This window comes from Peromyscus californicus, unplaced genomic scaffold, assembly GCF_007827085.1.
Source record: "Peromyscus californicus insignis strain IS unplaced genomic scaffold, ASM782708v3 Scaffold_8__1_contigs__length_139910024, whole genome shotgun sequence".
Lineage (NCBI taxonomy): Eukaryota > Metazoa > Chordata > Mammalia > Rodentia > Cricetidae > Peromyscus > Peromyscus californicus.
In genome coordinates, this window is record NW_026294606.1 from 52,552,002 (window position 1) to 52,576,133 (window position 24,132).

The 24,132-nt window shown below is 41.8% G+C and overlaps 1 protein-coding gene and 1 pseudogene across 1 annotated transcript; one reads left to right on the forward strand and one right to left on the reverse strand.

Annotated features, from left to right (window-relative positions):
* Positions 1 to 1,673: 1,673 nt before the first annotated feature.
* Positions 1,674 to 24,089, forward strand: Gtpbp4 (GTP binding protein 4). The gene is made up of 17 exons (XM_052728485.1): positions 1,674 to 1,793; positions 4,939 to 5,109; positions 6,618 to 6,721; positions 6,804 to 6,940; positions 7,890 to 7,990; positions 9,531 to 9,623; positions 10,533 to 10,724; positions 11,189 to 11,254; positions 14,099 to 14,188; positions 14,605 to 14,715; positions 16,200 to 16,277; positions 16,677 to 16,728; positions 17,125 to 17,225; positions 18,432 to 18,629; positions 21,111 to 21,176; positions 21,873 to 22,016; positions 23,123 to 24,089. Exons 1-17 carry the CDS (start codon positions 1,746 to 1,748, stop codon positions 23,273 to 23,275), a joined length of 1,905 nt encoding a protein of 634 aa, XP_052584445.1. The 5' UTR covers positions 1,674 to 1,745; the 3' UTR covers positions 23,276 to 24,089.
* LOC128103658 (NADH dehydrogenase [ubiquinone] 1 alpha subcomplex subunit 3-like) lies at positions 4,421 to 4,858 on the reverse strand (annotated as a pseudogene).
* Positions 24,090 to 24,132: the final 43 nt, after the last annotated feature.

The window sequence follows — 24,132 nt, forward strand, 5'->3', positions numbered from 1 at the left end:
TTAGATTCAAGGTCTACTCTGCTGCCTATGAGCTGTGCAGCCACATGCTGGCTTCTGGCCTTGCACCGCTTTTGTTTCCAACATCATATGGTTTTTGTAGGTGCTAAATGAGTTAATTCGGGGTCAAGTACTTTGAACAGTGCTTGACTTACAGTCAGCCCTATGTATAGTTTAATACCATATGGGACTCCTGAGTTAACCTGAGAGAGTGGAAATTACATTAACTGTCCAGCTTGTCTCCACCCTTACTCACTTTCTCCTACTTGAGTTGGGCTCTGAGGGCTGGGTCTCCCAGGTGCATCCTAGAGTCTGCTAACCCACTGTATGGGAGGAACAACTTGCAGCTCTTTTGCCTTATCCCATAATTTTCCTTCTCTGCTCCTGTTCCTAGGATTTATCATCAGTGGGATCACTGATTTATGACCTCACCTTTGTCCCAGAGGCCTCACCTACTATCTTGTTTCAAGGTCTTTTAGTCCTGGGCAGCCTTGTTCTTGACTCTGTATTCAATCTTGTTCTGGACCCTGGTGGGAGTCAGGATGTGAGGCTGTTTTTTCTAACAGCACAGAGGGCTGTACTTAACTTAGACAAGCAGAAAGTAAATGTTTTTGATTTTCAGATATGCCTGATTTGACATATCTGGAATCACATAGTGTAGAAATTCCACTTCTGACTGAAAAATGTCAGATTGGAATAGAAAAAGAAACCAGGCTGAAAAGGCTGAAAGAAACTGTATCATCAAAGTAGTCCATATGGAGGCTGTAAAGCCACCATTAGGGAAAAGAGACATCGAAGAGGAAGAACCTTGAGGAGTATCTGGTTAGGGAGAAACAGCAGGGAGATAAGTTAGCAAAGAAGACTGGATTCTAGACATTAAATACCAGAATGAAGGATGTCATAGGAACAGACAGGAGGATTTGAAGGAGATGGCGATAACCTGAGAAAGGGTCATATAGTTAAGGGTAATCAGGGGGCAAGAGTTAGATGGATTGAGCCAGACGGGATCCCAAGGATCCAAAGAAATAGGTGGCTTAAATTTCACTGACAGTGAAAACGAAGGAGAGAAGGTTGGCTTCAATCTACTGTGGATCTCTTCGGGTTGGACTTTGTGTCTCTGTCTTGAGCCTGATCTTGTTCAGGGTAGCAGTGCTGGGCAGGGTTTCTTCACTTGCCCAGGCCAAATGGAGGCTGCAAGGTCGGGAGAGGGAGCTCGGGACACCTGGAAAGATACAGTCTCTACCACCAACAGAGGCCCCGTGTCAACTTTCCACAGACCCAGGCGACAGCACGTGTTGCCGAGGGGACACCAAGCGATGAAGGTGCCCAGCGCCGCGTCTTCCCGCTACTCTGTCACTCTCCCTGACCGCGGCGTCCCATGAGGTGGCGAACAGCCTTTAGAGTGAAGGGAGTCTTTCCAAAGACCCCCAAGGTGGCCAGTCTGGAGTCTCTCCCACACCCCGCTAGGATTTAACTCCCCCATCACTCAAATCCCTCCGACCTCTTCCGTGGCTCACCGGGCTCGTCATCTCTCGGCGGTGAACCTCCCGGCCGAGCGAGGGCGCTGTCTGGACTAGGAGCGCGCCTTGGCGAATGCCCGCCCCACCCCCATATTCAGGAAGTGACGCAACGCTTGAGCTCGGCGGCTAAAGTTCTGTCACTCAGAATGGCGGAAATCCCGCCCACCCCCGACAACGGAAGTCCGGTCCGCCGCGTCTCCAGGTTTCCTCGTGCGTTCCACTGCCGGCATGGCGCACTACAACTTCAAGAAGATTACGGTGGTGCCGTCTGCCAAGGTAGGGGTGACAGAGGTCGTTCGTGCTTATCTCCCTTTTCCCTGACAAGTCGCCATGGAAGGTCCAGCCCTGTATCCGCGCGAGTAGGAGAGGGAGGACACGGTAGACCCACTCGGCTCCCGGCCGGGTTCCACTTGCTAGGCTTGTCTTCGGGATCCTCAGAGATCAGGCCCAGGCTCTGAATCCAAATCCCTCTCCTCGTATCCGTGGGTCCTCCAAACCTAGAGTCCCTCCTCTTAGACCCCAGGACTCCTCCTGAGCCTGTGATTCTTGTATGGCCTGCCGATGTGACAAATTGTCTGGGTGGTGGCCGCATTGAGGAGCAAGGCAGGAAGCCTGAGGTGCTCAGTGGTGAGCGTCGATTCTAAGTTCAACGGAGCATCTCCTTCTTTAAGTAAAACGTCATTCATTACCATCACAGTCTAAAAATTTGTGGATAGTTGTCATTTGTCGTTGGACCTGGGAAATGCAGTTGGTTTTAAGCATGCCAGGGTAAATGTAGCCAGGCCAGATTTGTGAAACGTAGCAAGATACATCTCCTAAAGTGTCGAGTATTAGCTAGGCTAAAGAACCTACGGGGATACACGCGTTTCTTTGGCAAGCCCTGGACATTGAATTGCAGGATAAATTCAGAGAAGGAACTGCTGTCACTATCGTTAAATTTACAGCAGTGTGGGTATTTTCAGTATTCCTCTTTCTGAATGAGAGTGTTTTGAAAACTTCTGTAAAGAGCTAGTATTTTCTAGTGGGCATGGTGGTGAATACCTTTAATCCCAGCACTAGGGAGGTAGAGGCAGGTAGATCTAGGGAAACCTTATCTCAAAGACAAAAAAAAACATATTTTTCACTAGTGACATACAGAGTTCTTTTCCTTACATGTCTCTGTTATTTCTCCTTTCCTCTTTCTGATAACCATTCTGGTACTTTTCTCACTAGTTTGTAATATTTGGAAAGAAACTGTATTTAGGAATCACATCTTGTGTTTTAGACCTCAAGATTGTCCTAAATAACTCTCAAGTGCATATTGAAGGAATTTGTACACTTTTTGTCTCACTGGAAATAGAGTTCATTGGATCAAATGAACTTTGTTAATATAATTAACTGAGTGAAGAATTTTTTTTTTTTAACATGTTAGTACAGCATGTCTCTCTATTGCCCTGACTGAGGTCTGTTTCTAGAAAGCAAATGAATTTGTGTATTTGTAGAAAATGAGTGATGGTAATGCTTTGGTGGTTGGAAATAAAAATTCAATCTGAAGAGTATGGGATACTTTTGTAAAAGTATGTGCTAGGTACTGTCTATATAGATATGCGTAAGAAAATAATATGCTTAAGCATCATTTTCTTTCTTTTTTTTTTTCTTTCTTTTTTTGGTTTTTCAAGACAGGGTTTCTCTGTGTAGCTTTGCTCCTTTCCTGGATCTTGCTCTGTAGACCAGGCTGGCCTCGAATTCACAGAGATCCGCCTGCCTCTGCCTCCCGAGTGCTGGGATTAAAGGCGTGTGCCACCACCACACCTGGCCAAGAATCATTTTCTAAAGGAATAAATAAGTACATTTATACACACAGTATGATAGAGAAATGTGTGACATATTACAATTGGCCCTCTGTGTTTGTGAGTTCCAAATCCACATTCAAACAACTGCAGATCAAAAACACTATTTGAAAGTTGCATCTGTATTTAATGTACACAGACTTTGTTCTTCCTTCCTTTATTTTTTCTTTCTCTCTCTCCCTCTCTCCTCCCCCCTGCAGATTTTTAAAAACATTTCCTACGTATAGTTACAGCTGTTTAAAATATATGACAGATGTATGTGGATTCTTCCACACAAGATCTGTACCATTTTCTACATTGAACTCAATATCTGTTTTGTTGGAAATGGGAGGATCCCTGAATACAAACTCCCCATAAGTACCAAAGATTTAGGACAGTGTAAGAATATAGTGATAAATGGGCCATTCTGGGTAAGCTTTTCAGTAGGCATCTTTTGAACCGTCTCCTTAAAGATGTGAGGACCATGGGAAGGAGCAGAGCAGAGGAGGGGCAGTTATCCATGTTCTTCATAATCCTTGACAGACTGCATTGTGATTGCCTGTTTGCTTGTGGGTTTTTCCCTATCACTAGATCCTGGTTTTTGTTCACGATTTTATCTTCAGCGTTGTATCCATTTTATCCTTTATTATAGGAAATAATTGATGTTGTTGAATTAATGGAAGTGATCAAGGGAAAGTAAAATAGCTTTATATGGTATATGAGTGACTGGGGAGACATAAGCATAGAAAAGCAGGGTCTCCTCCTACCCCTACTGAGGAATAAATACAAAAATCTCAACTCCTCAAATAATTTCCTTATATACATAGGACATTTTAGATGACGGGTTTTAATTTTTTTCATTTTATATCCCCTTGAAATTAAAGCTACAAAGTCCTTAAAATTGAAAGACTTGCTCTTTTTTGGGGAGAATTTTTCTGATTTATTTTTGAGTTTTCGTAGGAATTTGAAAATTAAAATAGCATTTTAAAAAAGCACGGGGTAAAATATATCTTACAATCATTTAACAAGTTGCCCCCCCCCCATTTTTATTAGAGTGGCAACAGGGGCGGGGCCTCTTCCATCAGTTGAGATTATTCACAGGATTTTCAGCCATTCCAAGTGAGGGTCCTGGGGGTGGCTGGGCATGTCAAGTGTTTCCATTTTTTGGAACAGTTGCTGGGTAGTTGTAAGGTGTGGCCTGGTTAATCATGGTGGCATACTTGGTATAGGGGCTGAGTGAGGGTGTAATTAAAGTAAGGCTTCTGACACCAGTGGACACCACCAGCACTGGCCCTTTCACTCAGGCATGCTTGAGGAATGTGGAGAGTCTCCCAGCCTTCTTGCTCTTGATGGTGGCTAGCAAGTTTTCTTTTTTGTCTTTTTTTTTTTTCTGGAGCTGAGGACCAAACCCAGGGCCTTGCGCTTGCTAGGCAAGCGTTCTACCACTGAGCTAAATCCCCAGCCCCGCAAGTTTTCTTAAAGGCCAGAAACTATAAAGATGAGTTAGGAAAGTAAATTTTGTAGTTTACACATGTAGTACTGGATTAAGACAGTTATAAACAAATGGATAGAAAGCACATATTTGAATTGTATCTTATTTTCTTTAATCATAGGACTTTATTGACCTGACATTATCCAAGACTCAACGAAAGACTCCAACAGTTATTCATAAACATTATCAAATTCATCGAATTCGACATTTTTATATGAGAAAAGTCAAATATACTCAACAGAATTACCATGACAGACTGTCACAGATTTTGACAGATTTCCCCAAATTGGATGTAAGTGATATATATGGTTATATAAATGTAAGCCTTTAGAGAATCAATGTTAAGCCAGTTTGATATATTCTTTTGTCAGGGGAGAAATGAAATACTTAATTTGTCAGTTACTTAGCATTCAATGACAACACTAGTTTTGGAATTGAGGTTTTTTTTTTTTTTCTCGAATCTTCAGTGTTCTTCCCAAAGCTATCTTCCCAGGCTTTGTTTGTAGCAAGTGTCTGGGCTTGCCAGTGCCAATATTAGCTTAGATGAAAGCTGTTGGTTGCATATTCTGAAGTCCAGGATTCTTGGGTGGCCTGTGGCTTGTCCAAACTCCACCCTTCCCTGTTCTGAGGCCTCCTTTTCCTCTGGGTTCATCAGAGTCAGTGGCCAAAGGTACCAGAGTTTATGAGCTTGGTACTTCATGGACGATGGTTGGTTCAACACTGACCGTTTCCTTTGCTGACAAGGGATAGCACAGAAAGCTTTAAACAAAGCTGAACCCACTTCTCTGCAGTTGACTGCTGTCACTTGTTTATTCGGCTTCAGAAATGGAAGAGCAGACACCATTCATTGCTTGGGAAAGGTCAAGTACTAGAAAGAACCTGAGGGTTAGAAAAAAAGAATGAAATGATCTAAACTGACTTGATATTAGGCAACACTCAATTTTAGTAAATAGTGCATTTTAAAGTAGTTAAGTTTTTGTGGTTCTTTTTACATTATCTTATTCATTATTTTTTATACGTGAGAGATGGAAGAAATCATCTGCTTGCCTGTTCTATTATTACTGCCTAGTAACAATCTCACCTGCTACTCTGAAATTGTTCTCAGGTGGATACAGTTTTCAGAATTGTAAGTTATTGAACATATTATATGGCAAGCACAATTCCAAGCACTAGGGATAGAGCAGTAGTAAAGGCTCTACCCTCAGCGAGCTTGGTGTCACAGTAGATAGAGGATCTTGAGTTCTTCACCAGCCTGGGATGCATAATGTGACTGTCAAAAACAAACATAAAATACATAGTGTGTCACATCAAAGAGAGAAAGCTGAGTTAGGAAATAAGGTGTCTGCAGGGACACTGAGAGAATTGAAGAGAGTGCATCCTGTAGGCAGAGGGACCATCAGGCAAGAAGAGAGAATTGGCAGTTGGGAAGTTATTAGTGAACTTGAGCTCATAAAATTCTGGTGAAGCATGTTCAAGTGAAAAGAAAAGGTGAAATCTCCCTCCCTGCCAGCATTAACTAAGTTCCTTAGGTGTGTGTGAGTGTGTGTGTTGTTCTAAGTAGTTCTGACACTGCCCTAGGATGGAGGTTGGGGTGACTACAAGTGATTGCTATAGCTCCGTCCCTGGGGAGAGCTTCTGTTTCCTTAGAGGAGTAATTTGACAGGGTTATTGGCAAGGAGAGGGACTGAGGATCCCAGCTGCAGGGTAGAGGAAAGGGAGATAATTCTCTACTGTTCGTTGCATAAGGCTAAGAAACTACTGCACCACGGTGACGTTGTATATTTCACTTTTTCATTATAGGATATCCATCCATTTTATGCTGACTTGATGAATATTCTCTATGACAAGGATCATTACAAGTTGGCTCTAGGTCAAATAAATATTGCCAAAAATTTGGTGGACAAGTAAGGTATTTTCTTACTATAGTATCTTATAAGTTATTATAAAAAATACAAAAAAACCTTAGATATTTTCTCTTTTTCTAAGTGTTGCTAAAGATTATGTGCGGCTTATGAAATATGGTGATTCTCTGTACCGCTGCAAGCAGCTGAAGCGTGCTGCCCTTGGGCGAATGTGTACTATTATCAAGAGACAGAGGCAGAGTTTGGAGTATTTGGAACAAGGTACTTGTTATATATAAGCAGAAATGGGTTTTACAATGTTCTTTTGTTTGGGACTTATACTTAACTTTTTTTTTTTTCATTTTAATTTTTTTGGAGCTTTGGGAAATGCATATTTTTAGTATTTAGTAAGTAAAACATATACCTAAAAACACTTTATTTAATAGGATAATTTCTGAGTTAGAGCTGGAAGTTGGGCCTTGTGCTACACCCCTAGCCCTACAATCATTTTGATTGGCATTTTTCTTCTTCCCTGAAATGATTCATCAAGGTTCTTTGAAAGTGTTTCCTACAGATCTGTGAGAGTCTCAGGATAGCCTAGTGGGCGCCATGCTAGAGCTGTGCTGGTGTTGCAGGTGAGGTAACTAAGTGGAACTAGTTCATGTCACAGCATGCATGCTTCAGAATACACTGTAGCCAAATGTCAGTAATCATCTTTCCCAAGCATGGTTCTTAGTCTCACTTCAGCTTAGAGCAACCAAAATGCAGATTGGTAGGTTAAACACCTGATTCTTGGTGTAGCCATATTTGGAAATACTCTTGTTTATACTTGTATATGCTGTTAGTTTCTCCAGTTATTCCTTACCCCTCATTTTCTCCATCATTTTTGCAATTAGAAAAGTGTAATCCAGCTGCTCAGGAGGCTCAGGTAGGAGTGCAAATTCAAGGCCTGCCCGCGCTAGAGTGAAGGCAGAGCCTGCCTAAGTGAGACTTGGCCTCAAAATAAAGAGTAGGGTTGGGGGTGTAGCTCAGTGATACAGCTCTTCCCTAGCATGATAAGGCCCTAGGTTCAACCACCAGTGTGCTCCTGTCACCCTAAAAAAAAGCTAGGGTGAAGAATTTGTACCATCTTAGTTTATTAAAGTAACCAGGAGCCTGGAGTATGACTAAGTAGAAAGTAAAATTTCAAGCCAATCTTAAATTCTTAATTTTTCATTTAAACTCTTTATAGTACGTCAACATTTATCCCGCTTGCCAACCATTGACCCAAATACAAGGACTCTGCTTTTGTGTGGGTATCCAAATGTTGGGAAATCCAGCTTCATCAATAAGGTAGGTGTGTTTTTTTTATTATAAAGCAGCTATCTGATTAAACTTAGGTCAAAGTACTACTGCATTCCCTTTGTTGGATTTAGGATGGGCTTGGGAAATCATCTAACTAGTCATTAGTAAAGATTGCCCTTGTCTTCACTAGGTCCTGAGGTGGAAGCACATCCAAATTCCTTTCAGGAGGTTTAACTCATTGTAGGAACCTAGATGTATGTAGTGATTGCCGGGACAGTTCATTTTGATTCTTGTGTGCCCTGTTAACTGATAGAGAGGTTTTCCTGATAGTATTGTGTCAGCTCGTTCTGGGAATGCCCTTATGCCTGGTGACACTCACTGAGCTGGAGTTTCCCAGCCTAAAGCTACATGGGTGATTTGTTACCTTGGTGATTGTGTCAGCCTTCATGTGAACTGTGTGTCCATTGTAATAGATTTTCTGATCCCTCTCTTATTTATTTATTTTTTTCTTTCTGAGACAGTCATGTTATGTAGCCCAGGCTGACCTTGAACCTGCTATCTTGCCTCTGTCTCCAGAGTGCAGGGATTATTAGGTATGGGCTCCTTGCCTGGGCTGTGTCTCTCTTTATCTGAAAAGAATTTTTAAGCTCTGGTGTGACATTTAAGTAAAAGTCATTTGCTGCTTCTGGACATACTAGGACTCGCCTAATTCCAGAACATTTTTGCCTTAAACTTTGTGCGTGTGTTCGTGTGTGAGTTTGTGTGTGTGATGGCCAGAGAACAACTTGCAGGAGTTGGTTCTCTCTCTCTACTATATAGGTCCTGGAAATTGAACTCAGGTCATCAGGCTTGGTGGCAGGCACCTTTACCTACTGAGCCACCTTGCTGGCCCAGTAGGTTTTATTTTTGCCCACAAGTTGCCCTGACTTGGTAGTAAACAATGTTCTTGGGGGTTCTAATTGAAGTTTCAAATGCTTGTTGGCTTGCTCTGAATTTGCTGTGATTGTTTTTGCTCTGGGGGATGATACAGTAGCCTCTGGCCACATGCGGCATTTTGAATTGTGGTTTAAACTAATTCAGCACGATGAAAATTTCAGTTCCTGAGTGACATGAGCTGCATATTGAACCTTGGAGAATAGAGAGTGGCTGGTAGGACTCTGGTGTAAGGGAAGAGCCAGGCATTTGCCAAAGCAGATAATATCTGTCCTGTGCAGTTTACTCATGTACAGTCCTTGGGATTTTATTTTCTACTAAAAAGGGACGAGTGCGTGTGTGTGTGTGCGCGTGCGTGTGTGTGTGCGCGTGCGTGCGTGCTGAACCCAGGGCCTCACATGTACAAGACAGTGCTCTCCCTCCAGCTGCTATTCTCTAGCCTTTTAATTTTGAGATAGTCTTTCCAAGTTGTCCAGACTGACTTTGAGCCTATTATCTTCCTGCATCAGTAGCCTATGTAGCTATGACTTGAGCAGTGTTGTGTTTGGCTAAAATTAGTCTTGATAAAGTGTGGGTGCCATGCTTAGATTGTTTGGGGGAAATTGTGGTATGGAACTCTGGTGACTGTGAAAGTATCATTTTTGTCTTCTTCAAGGTAACAAGAGCAGACGTGGATGTTCAGCCCTATGCATTTACCACCAAATCTCTGTTTGTTGGGCACATGGACTATAAGTATCTGCGCTGGCAGGTAAGTTTGATCTGCAAAGAGAACAAACATCCTGGGTTTTGGTTTAATAGAATTTGATGATTTCTAAAGAGCTGTAGCATATCTCCTCCCATAGTGCACCTAGTATACAGCCAGTGGTAAGCAGTGTCCTCTCAGGACAATTCTTAGGTGGGGAATGGTTTCTCTGGTCTCACCAAGAACTTGAGATCTCTCCATCATGATAAAGAGAACTGGCCCGAGGTTTGGAGAAGCATAATAACAGATCACGTTTATGTAACAGAGAAAGCTGACAGTATGGATTTCTGCAGTACTTCTGCAGGGGTGATTTCTTTAATGATGCCTCCAATGAATAAAATACTCTGTGTTATTTTAATCACTCACTAGAAGTGGCATTTACTATTGAAAAGCATGGAACAGTCTAGTTTACAACCAAATCTAATTTTATAAATGATGAAGAAGCCAAGTCTTGGGAATTGGGAGAGTTGGTCATTTATTCCAGTTTTCCTGGGTTTTGATGGCTGTGTGAAAAGAGGGCTCATTTCTCCCAAGGCCAGTATCTCTTTAATGGGCTCTACAGGTTTCTTTAGATCCCTGTATCTGTCCTTTTGAGACGGGGTCTCATTCTAGCCAGACTGGCCTCACTGTGTAGGTCATTCTAGCCTTAAACTCATGTCAGTCCTGATTCCACTTCCTTGGTGCTAGGATTACAGCTGTGAGTCACCATACCAGACTCCTGGATTTGGTTTTGGTTTTATAAAGAATTATGTACTTTTTCCTCCTTTCTTTGTTTATTTTATCGTGGGCAGTTTCTGATCTCATATTTTATTTACTAGTTTTGCTAGAACTGGTTTGGATGTAAGAGAATGGCTCTGGGATCAGACAAGACATTTTTGAGTGAGGGTACTTTGGGTAATGAAGCCTGGTTGTTAGGTTGTAGATACCCCAGGGATTTTGGATCATCCTTTGGAGGATCGGAACACCATTGAAATGCAGGCTATCACAGCCCTGGCCCACCTTCGAGCTGCAGTTCTGTATGTGATGGATTTGTCTGAGCAGTGTGGACATGGGTTGAAGGAGCAATTAGAACTCTTCCAGAATATCAGACCTCTGTTTATCAACAAGGTAAGTGTGGTAACTAATACTTTAATTTACACACCAGTGCCTACTTACTCATAGGTAATGGGTTCTAAGACCACTGTGAACACCTGAAACCATGGATGGTACTGAATGTTCTATGTTACTTGACCACAAACAGTACTGTGACAGTTGATGTGATAACTGACATAAACCAAGTGGCTGGTTTCCTGGTAGCATACACAGTGAATAAGCCAGACAAAAGGATGATTTGTGTTCTGGGTGGAATGCAGCACTAAGACAAAAGGTTTCATTGCACTACTCAGGATGGTCACAATTTAAATTTATAAATTGTTTATTAATAGAACTTTCCACTTTGTATTTTCCAGCAGTAGTAGTTGATCTCAGCCTGGGTAACTGAAATTGCACAAAGCAAAGGCATGGATGGGCAAGGAGTGGGGACTACGTTATTGTGTAGTGTGAGAGTAATAATTTCTTTTCTTCTTTGCTAGCCTCTTATTGTTGTAGCAAACAAATGTGATGTGAAGAGAATAGCTGAGCTTTCTGAAGAAGATCAGGTAAATCACTTGGGTATATTAAATATATATACTTTTTAAAAAAACAGTTTTGACTCCTCATGTTCATTTAGAAGGAATTTTAGTACTTCTAGACGAGTTTTTTATTCTAGAAACTAAGATGGCCCTTAGTGTTTAGTGGCAGGACAGTAAACCTGAAAAACAGTTTCCTGATTCCTTCTTCGTCTTCAGTCTGTGGAAACACTTGTGTTTTGGGGCGTTTGCTACACTGAACCATTGGGAAATGTGGTTACCTAGGAAAGGACTGCTTTTAAGTTGGTACCCAAGAGGAAGTCAGGTGCCTTGATGTGTTCTTTTATCTTTCCCAGGCCTTAGGGTATCAGGTGATCTAGGGAAGCATTTCCCAGAAGTTTCTCTTTAGAAATGGTGTGACTATGGCTTACTTTATTATGTAAAGGAGTCTGTGATTAAGTTGGACAAGTGAGTGAAAGAGGACAAGAATCTGTAAGCTCTCAAAAGAATGTCTGCCAACATTATCCACGAAGCAGGCAGTGTTGGTAGGCATAATTTTTTAAATAATTTAACCCTTTTAGTAGATAGTTTTCAGGATAAATGCTCTGAGAGACTTGTACTCTTGCAGTGTTCTCACTGTGGTCCCTGACTAGAAGCTCTCTTGATGTTTACCTGGTAGCTTGTCAAAAATTAATATTCTTGGGCACACAGATCCCTGGTCTAAACCCCTGGGGTATGGCAGCAGTATGAGTTTGCACAGGTGGCTGGTACACGCTGGCTTTCTGAAAACCAATACACTAGAATGGAAAATGCTATCTGGCTCTATCTTTTGTAATATTAGGGTATTTTATAGATACTAAGGACTCCTCTATTGGAGTATTTTATAGATAGTAAAGTCTCTTCTATTGGGGTATTTTATAGATAGTAAGATCTCTTCTATTGGGATATTTTATAGATGGTAAGGAGTCTTCTATTGGGATATTTTATAGATGGTAAGGAGTCTTCTATTGGGATATTTTATAGATGGTAAGGAGTCTTCTATTGGGATATTTTATAGATGATAAGGACTCTTCTATTGGATTATTTTATAGATAATAACAACTCTTCTATTGGGGTATTTTATAGATAGTAAGGATTGGCTTGTCTTAAATTGTCTACTTAGGGCAGAACACAGCATATTTTGGTTTTGTTTGGCGATTTTTTTATTTAAAGACAAGTCAGGATGGCCTTGAACTCTTGATCCTCCCGTCTGTACATCCCAAGCGGTAAGATTAGCTGTCAAGACCCTGCATTCTTTAAGTTACTAATTATCTGCCCCTGATGTCAGAATCAGTTTGTCTTACAAAAACAAACAACCCTTATATCTTTTAAGTAATTTCAATTTGTCAGTCTAAAAGGCACTGAAGAGTGGAGAAGGAGAGTGGGTAGCACAAGGAAGACTTGAGAAGTGAAACAAACTGGTCAGGTGCTCAGGCTTTGGGGTCAGCCTCACATCCAGCTTTGTTACTCACCAGCAGTGCAGTAGGAAAGTGAGTCACCCTTCTGAGGCCCAGTTGTCTGGATAATTGATTACTTGCCAGCTGTCTAATAGAAAACGGACATCACCTTAGGTCATTTTTCTGGTCCCTGGCTTATTTTCTAGTAAAGGTAATGCCTACATCTTCAGTTGTTCATACTACATGAATTAGGAAATAGATGGTGTTTTAAAAAATCTACAGCTTGCCGGGCGGTGGTGGCGCACGCCTTTAATCCCAGCACTCGGGAGGCAGAGCCAGGCGGATCTCTGTGAGTTCGAGGCCAGCCTGGGCTACCAAGTGAGTTCCAGGAAAAGGCGCAAAGCTACACAGAGAAACCCTGTCTTGAAAAACCAAAAAAAAAAAAAAAAAATCTACAGCTTGCTTAACACTTGTATTGTAGAGCCTGTCCTTGTACTTATCAGTCCTTTTCACATAGTAGTGACAATTGACAGTTATCACATGCACAGAGAGGCTCAGTGACTACATTATGTACTGGGTCATTTGTTGCTAAATGACAGAATTTGTGCTCAGACCCTGGCTTTGTCCGAAACCATGCTTTAGTCCCTTGTTAACAGAAGTTGACCTTGTTCATGGGAAGCTTTAATGTCTATTGGGAGTTGATCCCCTGCCTCTAAACTAGGGAGGTGTTTGTAGTTGTAAACATGGCATTTGTTGGAGGACATACCAAGTCCCTTTTTTAGAGTTTTAGTGATTCATAGAATGATAGATTAATAAACAATTTTTATATTTCCTAAAGAGTTCTCTTGGGCTCATTTGGCAGAAACTTTAAAATAAGAAATAGCATTGAAAACATCTTTTGAAAAAGTTTTTCTTTTCTGCATATAGAGATATACATCAATTCTACAGATGGAGGCTGGGACAGAAGCCACCTTGTATTATATATTGTGTTCCAGGCCAGCCTTGGCTATAAATCAGGTCCCTGCTTTTTGAAAAACAGAACAACAAAATTTGGTCTTTCTCTTTCTTGCATTTTTTTTTCTCTGAAAATTTACATCTTGGGGCTAGGGATGTAGGTCAGTGGCAGCTTACAGCTGAGTTCAATCTCTAGTACTGGGAGTGAGATGGGAGGGGAGAGCTTGTAGAATGTTCTGTAGGGTTTCAGGTTTGTGTGACTCTGATCCGGTTTGATCCTGTAGGAGTTTGCTTATTTATTTATCTTTTATTTATTTATTTTCAATTGTAGAAATATTATTGGAAAAATTAATTTACAGCTGTTTGTTCTTTAGGGGTTAAAAACAAATCATGGCTGTTGAACAAATAACTTCCATTTGCAAAACAGTAGTTTGTTCTCTGGGAAACTGGAAAACAACAATGCATGTTTCTTTTTTATTCCTAGAAAATATTTATGGACTTGCAGGCTGAAGGATTCCCTGTCATTGAGACCAGCACCCTGACTGAGGAAGGTGTCATTCAGGTTAAAACAGAGGTTAGTGCTTCCTTAACTCAGATGGCAGAGTTTTTGTTTTAGACAAATCAGTGTGGTGGGCAACCCTTTTTATTTTTTTATTTTTTATTTTATTTTATTTTATTTTTTTTAGGAATTACTGACATTTCCTTGAATAGGATTAGTTGTTGAAATTGCTAGAAATGTCTGGGGGACCATTTGATTTTTGTGAGGAAGAGGGGCTTAAGGACACTGAGCTGCTTCAGCATTCAGTCTTGGGTTGGCCCTCAGCCCAGAAAGAGGTGGCATAGTTACCTGCTGAAGTCGGTATGGAGGAAGTTCCATACCCAGTTGTCAACCTGTCAATGAATGGGGCACTTGATTCTCCCTTGTTATGCGTGAAGGGGGCCTGGTGTAGAATGGTTTTGTGACTCTGCCGTGGTTTTGTACTTTCTCAGGCTTGTGATAGGCTTTTGGCTCATCGAGTAGAAACGAAAATGAAAGGAAATAAAGTGAATGAGGTTCTGAACAGATTGCATTTAGCTGTGCCAAACAAGAGAGATGATAAGGTAAGGTGGCCCTTTGCAGGAGCCTTTGAGGTCCAGTGACTGTGTTGCTGTGCTTGGTCAGTGGGTGCTTGCCACATGTCCTGGTGTTGCCACTTGTTAAACATGGATACAAATGGACTTCACATAGTGGTGTCAGTTTTCCATTCATGGTAGTCACATGTGCATGAGAGAAAGACCAAACTAAAGAAGAGCTCTGTGCACCCTGCTTCTTCCTGTCAGGCTGTTGCTAGGAACCATTTTGTTTGTCCCTTAGAAGTGGCTTAGATATAACTCCCCTCCCACACACACACACACACACACCTTTTTTAAATTTAGCCAATGGAAGTATTTGTTTTACATTTTTATTTTATTGGCATTATAAGCAGCCTGCATCTTTATCCATGTGTTACTATACATAAATCTGTATTTTGGGATATAAGTTTCTAAAGTTTTTCTTTTTTTCTTTTTTTTTAATCTTTGTCACTTTTTTTTAATAGTTTTATTTTTCTATTGTGTGTATGAATGTCTTTCCTGCTTTGTAAGTATGTACATTTTGTGTCCTGGTGTCTATGGAGGCCAAAAGAGGGCATTGGATCCCCTGGAACTGGAGTTAGATACAGTGGTGAGCTGCCACATGAGTGAGTGCTGGGAACTGAACTCAGGTCTGCAGGAGCAACAAGTGCTCTTAAGTGCTGAACCATCTCTCCAGTCCCTCTTTTTTCTTTTTTTTAAAAAAACATCTCAAAAAAGCTACACCTTGCTGGGGGCAGTGGTGCACGCCTTTAACCCCAGCACTTGGGAGGCAGAGCCAGGCAGATCTCTGTGAGTTCAAGGCCAGCCTGGTCTACAGAGCGAGCTCCAGGAAAGGCGCAAAGCTACACAGAGAAACCCTGTCTCGAAAAACCAAAAAAAAAAAAAAAAAAGCTACACCTTACATAAAATACTTTCATAGTTGTTAGGTTTTTTGAGTTGTATAGAGAACAGATTATGTTCACTCCTAAAATACTTTAAAATACCATTTTCCTCTATATTTTCATGGTTTTGTTTTTGCTTTGATTTCTCTTCTGGGTAGAAGGTTTGTGTATGCTGAATTTATTTTGTTCTGAGGGAGGTATGGTTTACCACTTGTGGGCCTGGTTTCATGGGGTAGTCATTGGTCTCAACTAATCAGTGAATTTAATGCCATTGGATTCTAAACATACTTGGATTTATGATTGTTTCATGTTCATTGATTGATCTACTGTTCTCTTGTCTTTCTTACATACTTTTCTGAATACTTTGGATTTTTGCCTAATAGACTGTGGAATCAGTTTTGAGGGTTGTCTCGTCTCCTTTCAGACCCACTCTGTCCCTGAAACTTACTCCCTAGAACGCACTTTGTTTCCATTGGTTTGCGTGGTTTTGTGTTTCCCTGTAGACTGCCTTTATTTTTAGTTTTTGGTTTCTTTTACGTTCCTCTCATATTCTGGAAGACATTTCACATACATTCAATAATGTGTTCTTAGGAGAGACCCCCTTTCATCCCAGAAGGAGTGGTGGCCCGCAGGAAAAGAATGGAGATTGCAGAGCCCAGGAAGAAGAGGGTAGGTTACTATACCTCTTTGTCTGGGTTTCTTGTGGAGTGTGGCAAAGACTTGCCTGTGCAGCAGAAAAGGCAGCATTAGGGGTCGGGAATGTAGCGGGCCTAAGGGCTTTAGTCACATGAAGGAGGCTTGATGCAATAGACTCAACTGAGTGTGCTCAGAGTTTGGCCCTGTAAGGTTCGTGGACAGAGTGGGGAATCCTTAACATACTCTTCAATCTCATAAAGCTCTTCAGTTGTATCACCGTGAACAGAGTGCATGAGACACATAAACCACCAGGTGGGCAAAAGCAGCCCTCCTGTTCATTGTAGATACAAAGGGTCAGGGGCTTTTTATTGGCAAGGAGGTAGCAAAGCATTTGGGGACGTAATAATAAACTTTTGGGGGTTTTCTCTGCAGGAACGAGATCTTGAGCTGGAAATGGGAGATGATTATATTTTGGATCTTCAGAGTAAGTAAGGCGTTTTGAAATGTCAGTTGTCTGAAAAGTGTTTCAGGAAAAAAAAGTTTGGGGAATGAAAGTCTTCTAGTGAATTTGTTGGTTTATAAGTTTTTAATTTTTTGAAGATTAAAAGTTACAGATATACAGAGCTGTGTAAAATGTTTTCTGTATTATTTTCTGTTATTTCATATGATGGGATTATTTTTGTAGTATTTGAAGATTGGGCATACAGATGTTGGTCAGTGTTGATCTTGTTAGTAATAACTTAGGCAGTGTTGGACACAACTGTTCTGTTTACCTTTGTAAAGTGGTTTTACCTGGCATCTAGAATAATCATTTTGGTTGCACAGTACTTGAAGATACTAGAAACTACCATAAACACCACTTTTTTTTTTCCAACCTTAGAATACTGGGACTTAATGAATTCATCCGAGAAATATGATAAGATACCAGAGATCTGGGAAGGCCATAATGTTGCTGATTATATCGATCCTGCTATCATGAAGGTCTGCATCACATTTTAATTACTCTCCCCCAACTTCACCTCTTTCCCCTTCGTTCTCTTCTTGTTCTATGCCCTGAGGCATCTTCCACCCTGTTCTATGATTGCCTGGAGCCATCACTCCTCCATTTAGATGACTCTGTTCTTCCTTTGCCCTGTGTAGTCCTAGTGATGCCCAGGCCTTTCTCACTGATCTGTAATGGGCTGTGTCATTTTGGCTTGTATTGGTACTATACTGTGGAGATCTGTCACTGGCTCAGTCTCCTTTCTGTAACTGTTGTAGACATTTTTTGAGTATTCTCAGACCTCCTCCTGCTAGTCCAGCAAGTGACATTGCTTTCCCAAGAAAATTGGGATGTGAACTCTGATTTCCAGATTCTGTGTCTCACTGACCCCTTTATGTTTAGATCCTTCTGAAAGAGGGGTTTCATGTCAGTGGGTCCTGCCCTTTCTTAGATACATTCTCCCTAGAGAGCTGTCCTATCCTTGGTACTTACCCCTTACTTGCTTTTTCACTGCATGTCATTGTTTACACATTCATCTCATCATTGATTGATTGATTGATTGATTGAGTGGTGAGTGAGAGTGTGTGTGTGTGTGGTCTTGTGCTTGTTAGGCCAGGGCTTTGCCACATAGCTACGTCCTCAAACCCATATATGTATTTAAAACTTCATTTTGTCTTATTTTGTAAATAGTGTGGCTGTGTTCAGGATGTTATTTGAGAGGATGAATGGGAATTGGTACAAATTTCTTTCATGAGTCTGCTGGGAACCCTGGGGAATGAGGGAAGGGGTCCCTGCATTTGTTTCTTTAAAGACAAAACAGAATTGGCAGCGAATAGGGCATGCAGTGTTCGTGCTCTCTGTGCCCTTCATATGTCCCTATTCCTGTGAGATTAGCTGTGCACAAGTGGGGCCCAGTTGTGACTCTATCATGACACACCATTGTCATATTTTCAGAGACTTAAGGAAACATGATTCCTATAGATATGTTGCTACACTTACTTCCTTGCAAGTTTTTTGTTTTTGTTTTTCGAGACAGGGTTTCTCTGTGTAGCTTTGCGCCGTTCCTGGATCTGGCTCTGTAGACCAGGCTGGCCTCGAACTCACAAAGATCCGCCTGCCTCTGCCTCCCGAGTGCTGGGATTAAAGGCGTGCGCCACCACCGCCCAGCAAGTTTTTCTTTGTTAATTTTATGATTCTTTTTAAAGAAATTGGAAGAGTTAGAAAAGGAAGAAGAGCTAAGAACGGCTGCTGGGGAGTATGACAGCGACTCTGAAAGTGAAGATGAGGAAATGATGGAAATCCGACAGCTGGCCAAACAAATTAGAGAAAAGAAGAAGTTGAAAATTCTACAGTCCAAGGAAAAGAACACACAGGGACCCAGGATGCCCCGAACTGCTAAGAAGGTTAGTCTTAAGCATTGCAGAGGCAGGCCTGAGCTCTCATGCTGGATCCTGTGTGAACCACCACTAGAGACAGGCTTCCACTACTTGGGGATGTCAGGTGGCATACTTTGAGGGACTCAAGTATACTGATTTACAAGATTCTTTGCTTTGAGCTGCTGTATTCTGACTGTTGCATCTTTTCTCTATGAATTGCAACTCCAGGTCAGTCCCTGTTACAAACTGAGTCATTGATGCAGTTATACAAGTTAAAACTAAACTTGTTGAAGTTACAAGATGTTAGTTAATTTACCCCCTCCCCCCAACACACACACAAGTTTTCTCTGTGTAGCCCTGATTGTCCTGGAACTTGATTTGTAGACCAGACTGCCTTTGAACTCACAGAGATCTGCCTGCCTCTGCCTCTTAAGTGCTGGGATTAAAGGCATAATTTTTAAGTAGGGTCTCATGTTGTCCAGGCTAGCCTTAAACTTGCTATGTGGCCAAGGAACTCCTGATTTATGCTCCATAAGTGCCAGGATTATAGTTGTGTGCCACCATGCCCAGTGCCAACATTTTTATATTATTTAAGTTCTCTATTGATTAAGATTCCTAAATCCATAAGGCAGTTTATCAGTCCCTGTTACTGGTGAGGATAGGGAAAACCACTCTGTAGGTGTGAATGGATCAGAAGACATCAAGATTCTTCCCACTTCTTGGCTTCATATTGGGATGTCATTGTCTCTTACTTATGCTTTTGTCTGGATGACAGTCTCATATCACTTGACTACCCCTGTGGCCGTAGCCTCCCTAAAAGTTCAGATAAGGGAGTGGCAGGTTCCCAAAAGAGACAAGGTTCTGGGAAGCTAAACTATAATTGGGGGTAGGGGGAGGAAGGAATGGAATTTGGCACTGTTGGTGCCACAATGGTCATTCCTGGTTTTGAAAATGCTGTTTTCATGTGATTGTATGGCTGCCAATAGTTGCAGATGTGTTTGTTTTTCTCCTGGTAGTCCTCAGTGGTCTCTGAGGAGAGACTCTGATCACTGAACTTTAGTACCTTCTCTATCCTATGCAGCCATTCTCTTACTCCCAGGGTCCTAACGGCCTTGCCATGGCTTCTACATAGCAAGTGCACTGTTAGTTTTCATGAGATTTAACTGAACTGTTCAGAAACAAATGTCATCCCAGTTGGAAAAAGGCATTTTTACAGTGTGTATAGATGATTGTAAAAGGTATCCTTGAAAGATCCAGGGCAAGAGCAAACTCAGGTTTTCTCCCGGTATGCTGACAGTGTGGATGCTTTATTTGATCCCAGAGTGTGAGTGAGTGGGAGAAATCTCCATTGTCAAGCAGTTTCAGTCCTGCAGCAGACACTGCTGGGTGTTCCCCAATTTAATTCACTTCTCACACCGTCTACCTGGAGGTAACATCAAAGCTGAGAAGCTAATAGTTTCTCTCCACCAGAGTAGTCCCACTTAAAACATCAGTCATAAGTCAGGGCCTCCAGAACTTGGCTTTCCAGCTAGAGTATGATTCCTGTGACCCTCTCTTTGAGTTTGATTTATTTGCTAGAGTACTTCACAAAATGGGGAAACACACAACCTTTGCTGATTGCATTTGCCAATTCAGTATAAAGTATATTTGAAAAGATGATGAAGGTCAAGAGGCGGCACTCTGAAGGAACTGTCACACTTCCAGGAGCTGGGGATGCTGCCCTCCTAGCACATGGTTCAGTTCTTTCTAACTTTGCTGTAAGAGTGGAAATCATCGGTATCCCTCCAAACTCTGTTCCTTTAGTTTGTTATTAAAACTTGATTGGATAAGCACACATGGGATGTGCTCTAGAGATGTGCTAGCAGACTGCACCTGTCTGTTTGGCCTCTTCTGGCCTTGCTGTGCTGTTTCCCTGCTCCTCTGAAACAGTCTGAAGAATATACTGCCACAAGGTAGACAAAGCTGGCCAGCTCCCAGACAGAGGCAGGGGAAGGCTAGAGTTCATTCTTCAGTTGTGTCACCTGCCTTGAAAAAAGAAGTATTCTAGCATATGTAGTATCTTACACATAATGAATGGTGTGATACTGTAGCATGTACTTACATGTAGACCTAATTGTTAGAGCCTACCATTCCTTGGGAAGAAAAGGGAACATGTGAAAGAGGAGCAGAAGATGACAGAAACAGAGAGAGAAAGGGAGATGGACTGACTGACTGTATGGCCTGAAGTACCATAATTAACAAATACTCCTTTACCTCAGGCAGCTCTTAGAACCAAGGACTAAAGGCCAAATGTGCTAGTCCTTTCTGTTCTAGTCCCGAGGAAATGATAAAGTTTATGAGCATTAGGATCCAGGAACTGTGGACAGAACAGGTGTCTACCTACCTTCTTATCTGTCTGTATCACAGTATTATCTGTGTATTTTTCCCCTTTTTCTTTCAAAATTAAATATTACCAGGCATTTTATTTATAATAAGTTATCTTCCCCCCTCCCTGACCCCCCACTTCAGGTTCAACGGGCAGACTTGGAGAATGAGATGCGTAGTCTTGGCGTTGACATGGATGATAAAGATAATGTAAGTCTGTGGAGGGGCAGCAAGGTTTCAGATATGGTTTGTGCGCTTTTGTTTTGAGACATTGTCTTACTATGTAGCCCAACCTAGCTTCAAACTTAGTATTTCCTCATCTCTAGTTCTCCAATGTTGGTAGTCAGGCATGTGCTACAATACCCTGCATACAGTCAGGGTTGCTTAACGATGTCGATATGTTCTCAGAAATCTGTCACTAGGTGATTTTATTATGTGACTATCATAGTATGCACATAATGTACATAAACTTAGACTATTTGGGGTGAGGGGAAGGGAGGGTGTTAAAAACCTTGACATACACGATATAAATTGTGAACCAAAAGTATTGTTATTATCATACATGATTGGTGTTAACCAGTAGAGAACATTAACACACAGACAATCCCTGCTCATCCTCAGGTGGAAGGTGCAAGAGCCACGGCTCAAAAGCACCATCTGATTTACCAACAGCATGGGTACTGAGCTGGACATTCCTGAAACCTCCCCAGGAGGGACAATAGCAGTGTGGCGATGCCTTTGACCCTTAACCCTCTGCTTCAAACCAGACCCTGTGCCAGTAAATCTCGATAGACATTCCAAATTCTTTGCCTTGCGTGATAATGGTTCTTAAGACCTTAACTGTCTTCTCTTCTTGTTGAAGGAGTAATTTTGGTTGTTGCTGAGTTTGCTGTTTGTGTGTTTCAGGCCCACTACGCAGTCCAGGCGAGAAGATCTCGGAGTGTCACTAGGAAAAGGAAACGAGAAGAGTCTGTTCCACCCTCTTCTATAGCCCGGAGTCGGAGTTGCTCTCGAACTCCACGTGATGTTTCTGGTCTTCGGGATGTTAAGGTTAGTTTCTTTGATATAGGACAGAAGAAAATAAGAACCTTCAGGGTGTTTACTGTACAAAGCCTCCAGCAAACACCAGCAGTTGTCTGGAGGAGCAGGGTTGTGGGTAAGAGCTTAGCTGTTCGTCCCATCCTCCAGTTTGTGGGAGTCCTATGGAGAGGAACTTGGGCCAGGGAGCAGTTGGATCCTCTGGATCCATTCTGAAACCCTTACTCTGGAGAATGGACAGAAATGTGATCTGATAAAGTATGCATAGGCTGAGCTTAGGTCCCAGTGGTTTGGAAACTACTAGGATGTGGCCCTGAGGAAGAGGCCTCCATTTCCCCTGTGAGGAAGAGGTGGCCCCTGAGGAAGAGGCCTCCATTTCCCTGTGAGGAAGTAGTCCAGGGGAAACTTGGTTCATTACCAGATAATCTTGTGTACGATATTAGAACTTTTCCCCTCAAGGTGGTAGCCTGGATCAGTATGTTATTATTTGTAACATCTTTTGCAAAGGTACAATAGGTGTTTAAATTTTCACTGAAATTTCTTTTTGAAGAAAACTTTATTTTCAATGAAAAACAATTTTATTTTAAATTTTAGCATTTTGAAAATTCAAATATAAGATAAAACCTATGTAAACTGGTAGACTGCTTACTCAGTGAAAGGCTGAATTTTTCTTTTTCATGTGTCCTCTCCATCTGGAAGTCTAGAAAGTGTTAGTTAGTGTGTTTCCCCTGTTGGCCGGGAGCTTGCTATGTAGTTCAGACTCACAGTTCTTCCCCAGCTTCATCTTCAGCAGGGATTACAAGTGTGCACTGCTGAACTGCAGGTTTTAATACTGGCTTTGACAGTTAGGAGTCAAATGTGGCGGTGGGTACTCTGCTGAGTTTCAGTGTGTTACTCTGAACATTTGAGCAGATACTCTGCAATCTAACTCTAAAAGGCCCTCAGTATATTCAGATAGTCATTGAATTTCTGCAGATAGTATGGTGGTCTGAGAGAAAACAGTGACTGAGACTCAACAGGGTCTTATAGTTTGTATCTGTGCTCTTAAAAACGTTTCTCGGGTAATTACAATGCAGGATAGAAATGTGGTTTTCATTAATGTGTGTTCTCCTGTATAGATGGTGAAGAAAGCCAAGACTATGATGAAGAAAGCCCAGAAGAAGATGAATCGCTTGGGGAAGAAAGGGGAAGCAGATAGGCATGTGTTTGATATGAAGCCCAAGCACCTACTCTCTGGGAAGAGGAAAGCTGGCAAAAAGGACAGGAGATAGTGTCCTCTTGAGTTGGAGTGCTTTGGCTGGACTCTTGCTGTTTATTTCTGGGTATAGTATGGTGTGCTTTATACAGTTTGGAACCACCATCTATTAACTGAAAAGAGAAACAGTGAAAATGACTTAATGATACTTGTTGCTTTGCTGAAGACTGGTAAACCTGATTAGGTGTGCGGTGTCCTTGTCACTGCACAATACAAATGTCTAAATACAGAGCATGCTGGTCCCCCCCCCCCCATAGGGTTTCTCTGTATAGCTTTGGAGTCTGTCCTGGAACTCGCTTTGTAGCCCAGGCTGGCCTCGAACTCGCAGAGATCCACCTGCCTCTGCCTCCTGAGTGCTGGGATTAAAGGTGTGCACCACCACTGAGAACATTCTGTTCTTAATGATGTGATTGTTTCACATCTGCAGGACTCAAAGATTTATCGGTAGCCGGGTGGTGGTGGTGTGTGCCTTTAATCCCAGCCCTTGGGAGGCAGGGGCAGGTGGATCTATGAGTTCGAGGACAGCCAGCTCTAATAGAAACCTTGTCTCAAAACCACCACCACCACCCCCTCCCCCCTCCCCCAGAAAAGAAAGAAAGGTAAACATTTATTGGTATAAGTAGGCTGCTTTTGGTGAAGAAAAAAAACTTTGCTTTGTCATCCAAAGTAACTATTTTTTGTGAAGAAAGCATCCCCATTGGGATTTGTAGGCAGAAGACTACCAGCCTTTCTGAGGGCCTGACTCTCTTATGTATTTTCTAGACCTTCAGTACAATGTATCATTGTAACTTTAACCATTTTATCCAAAATAAACCTCCAGTAAAAATGTAGTTTTGATTACTTAAATATGGTTGTTTGGTTTAATTATAAGTT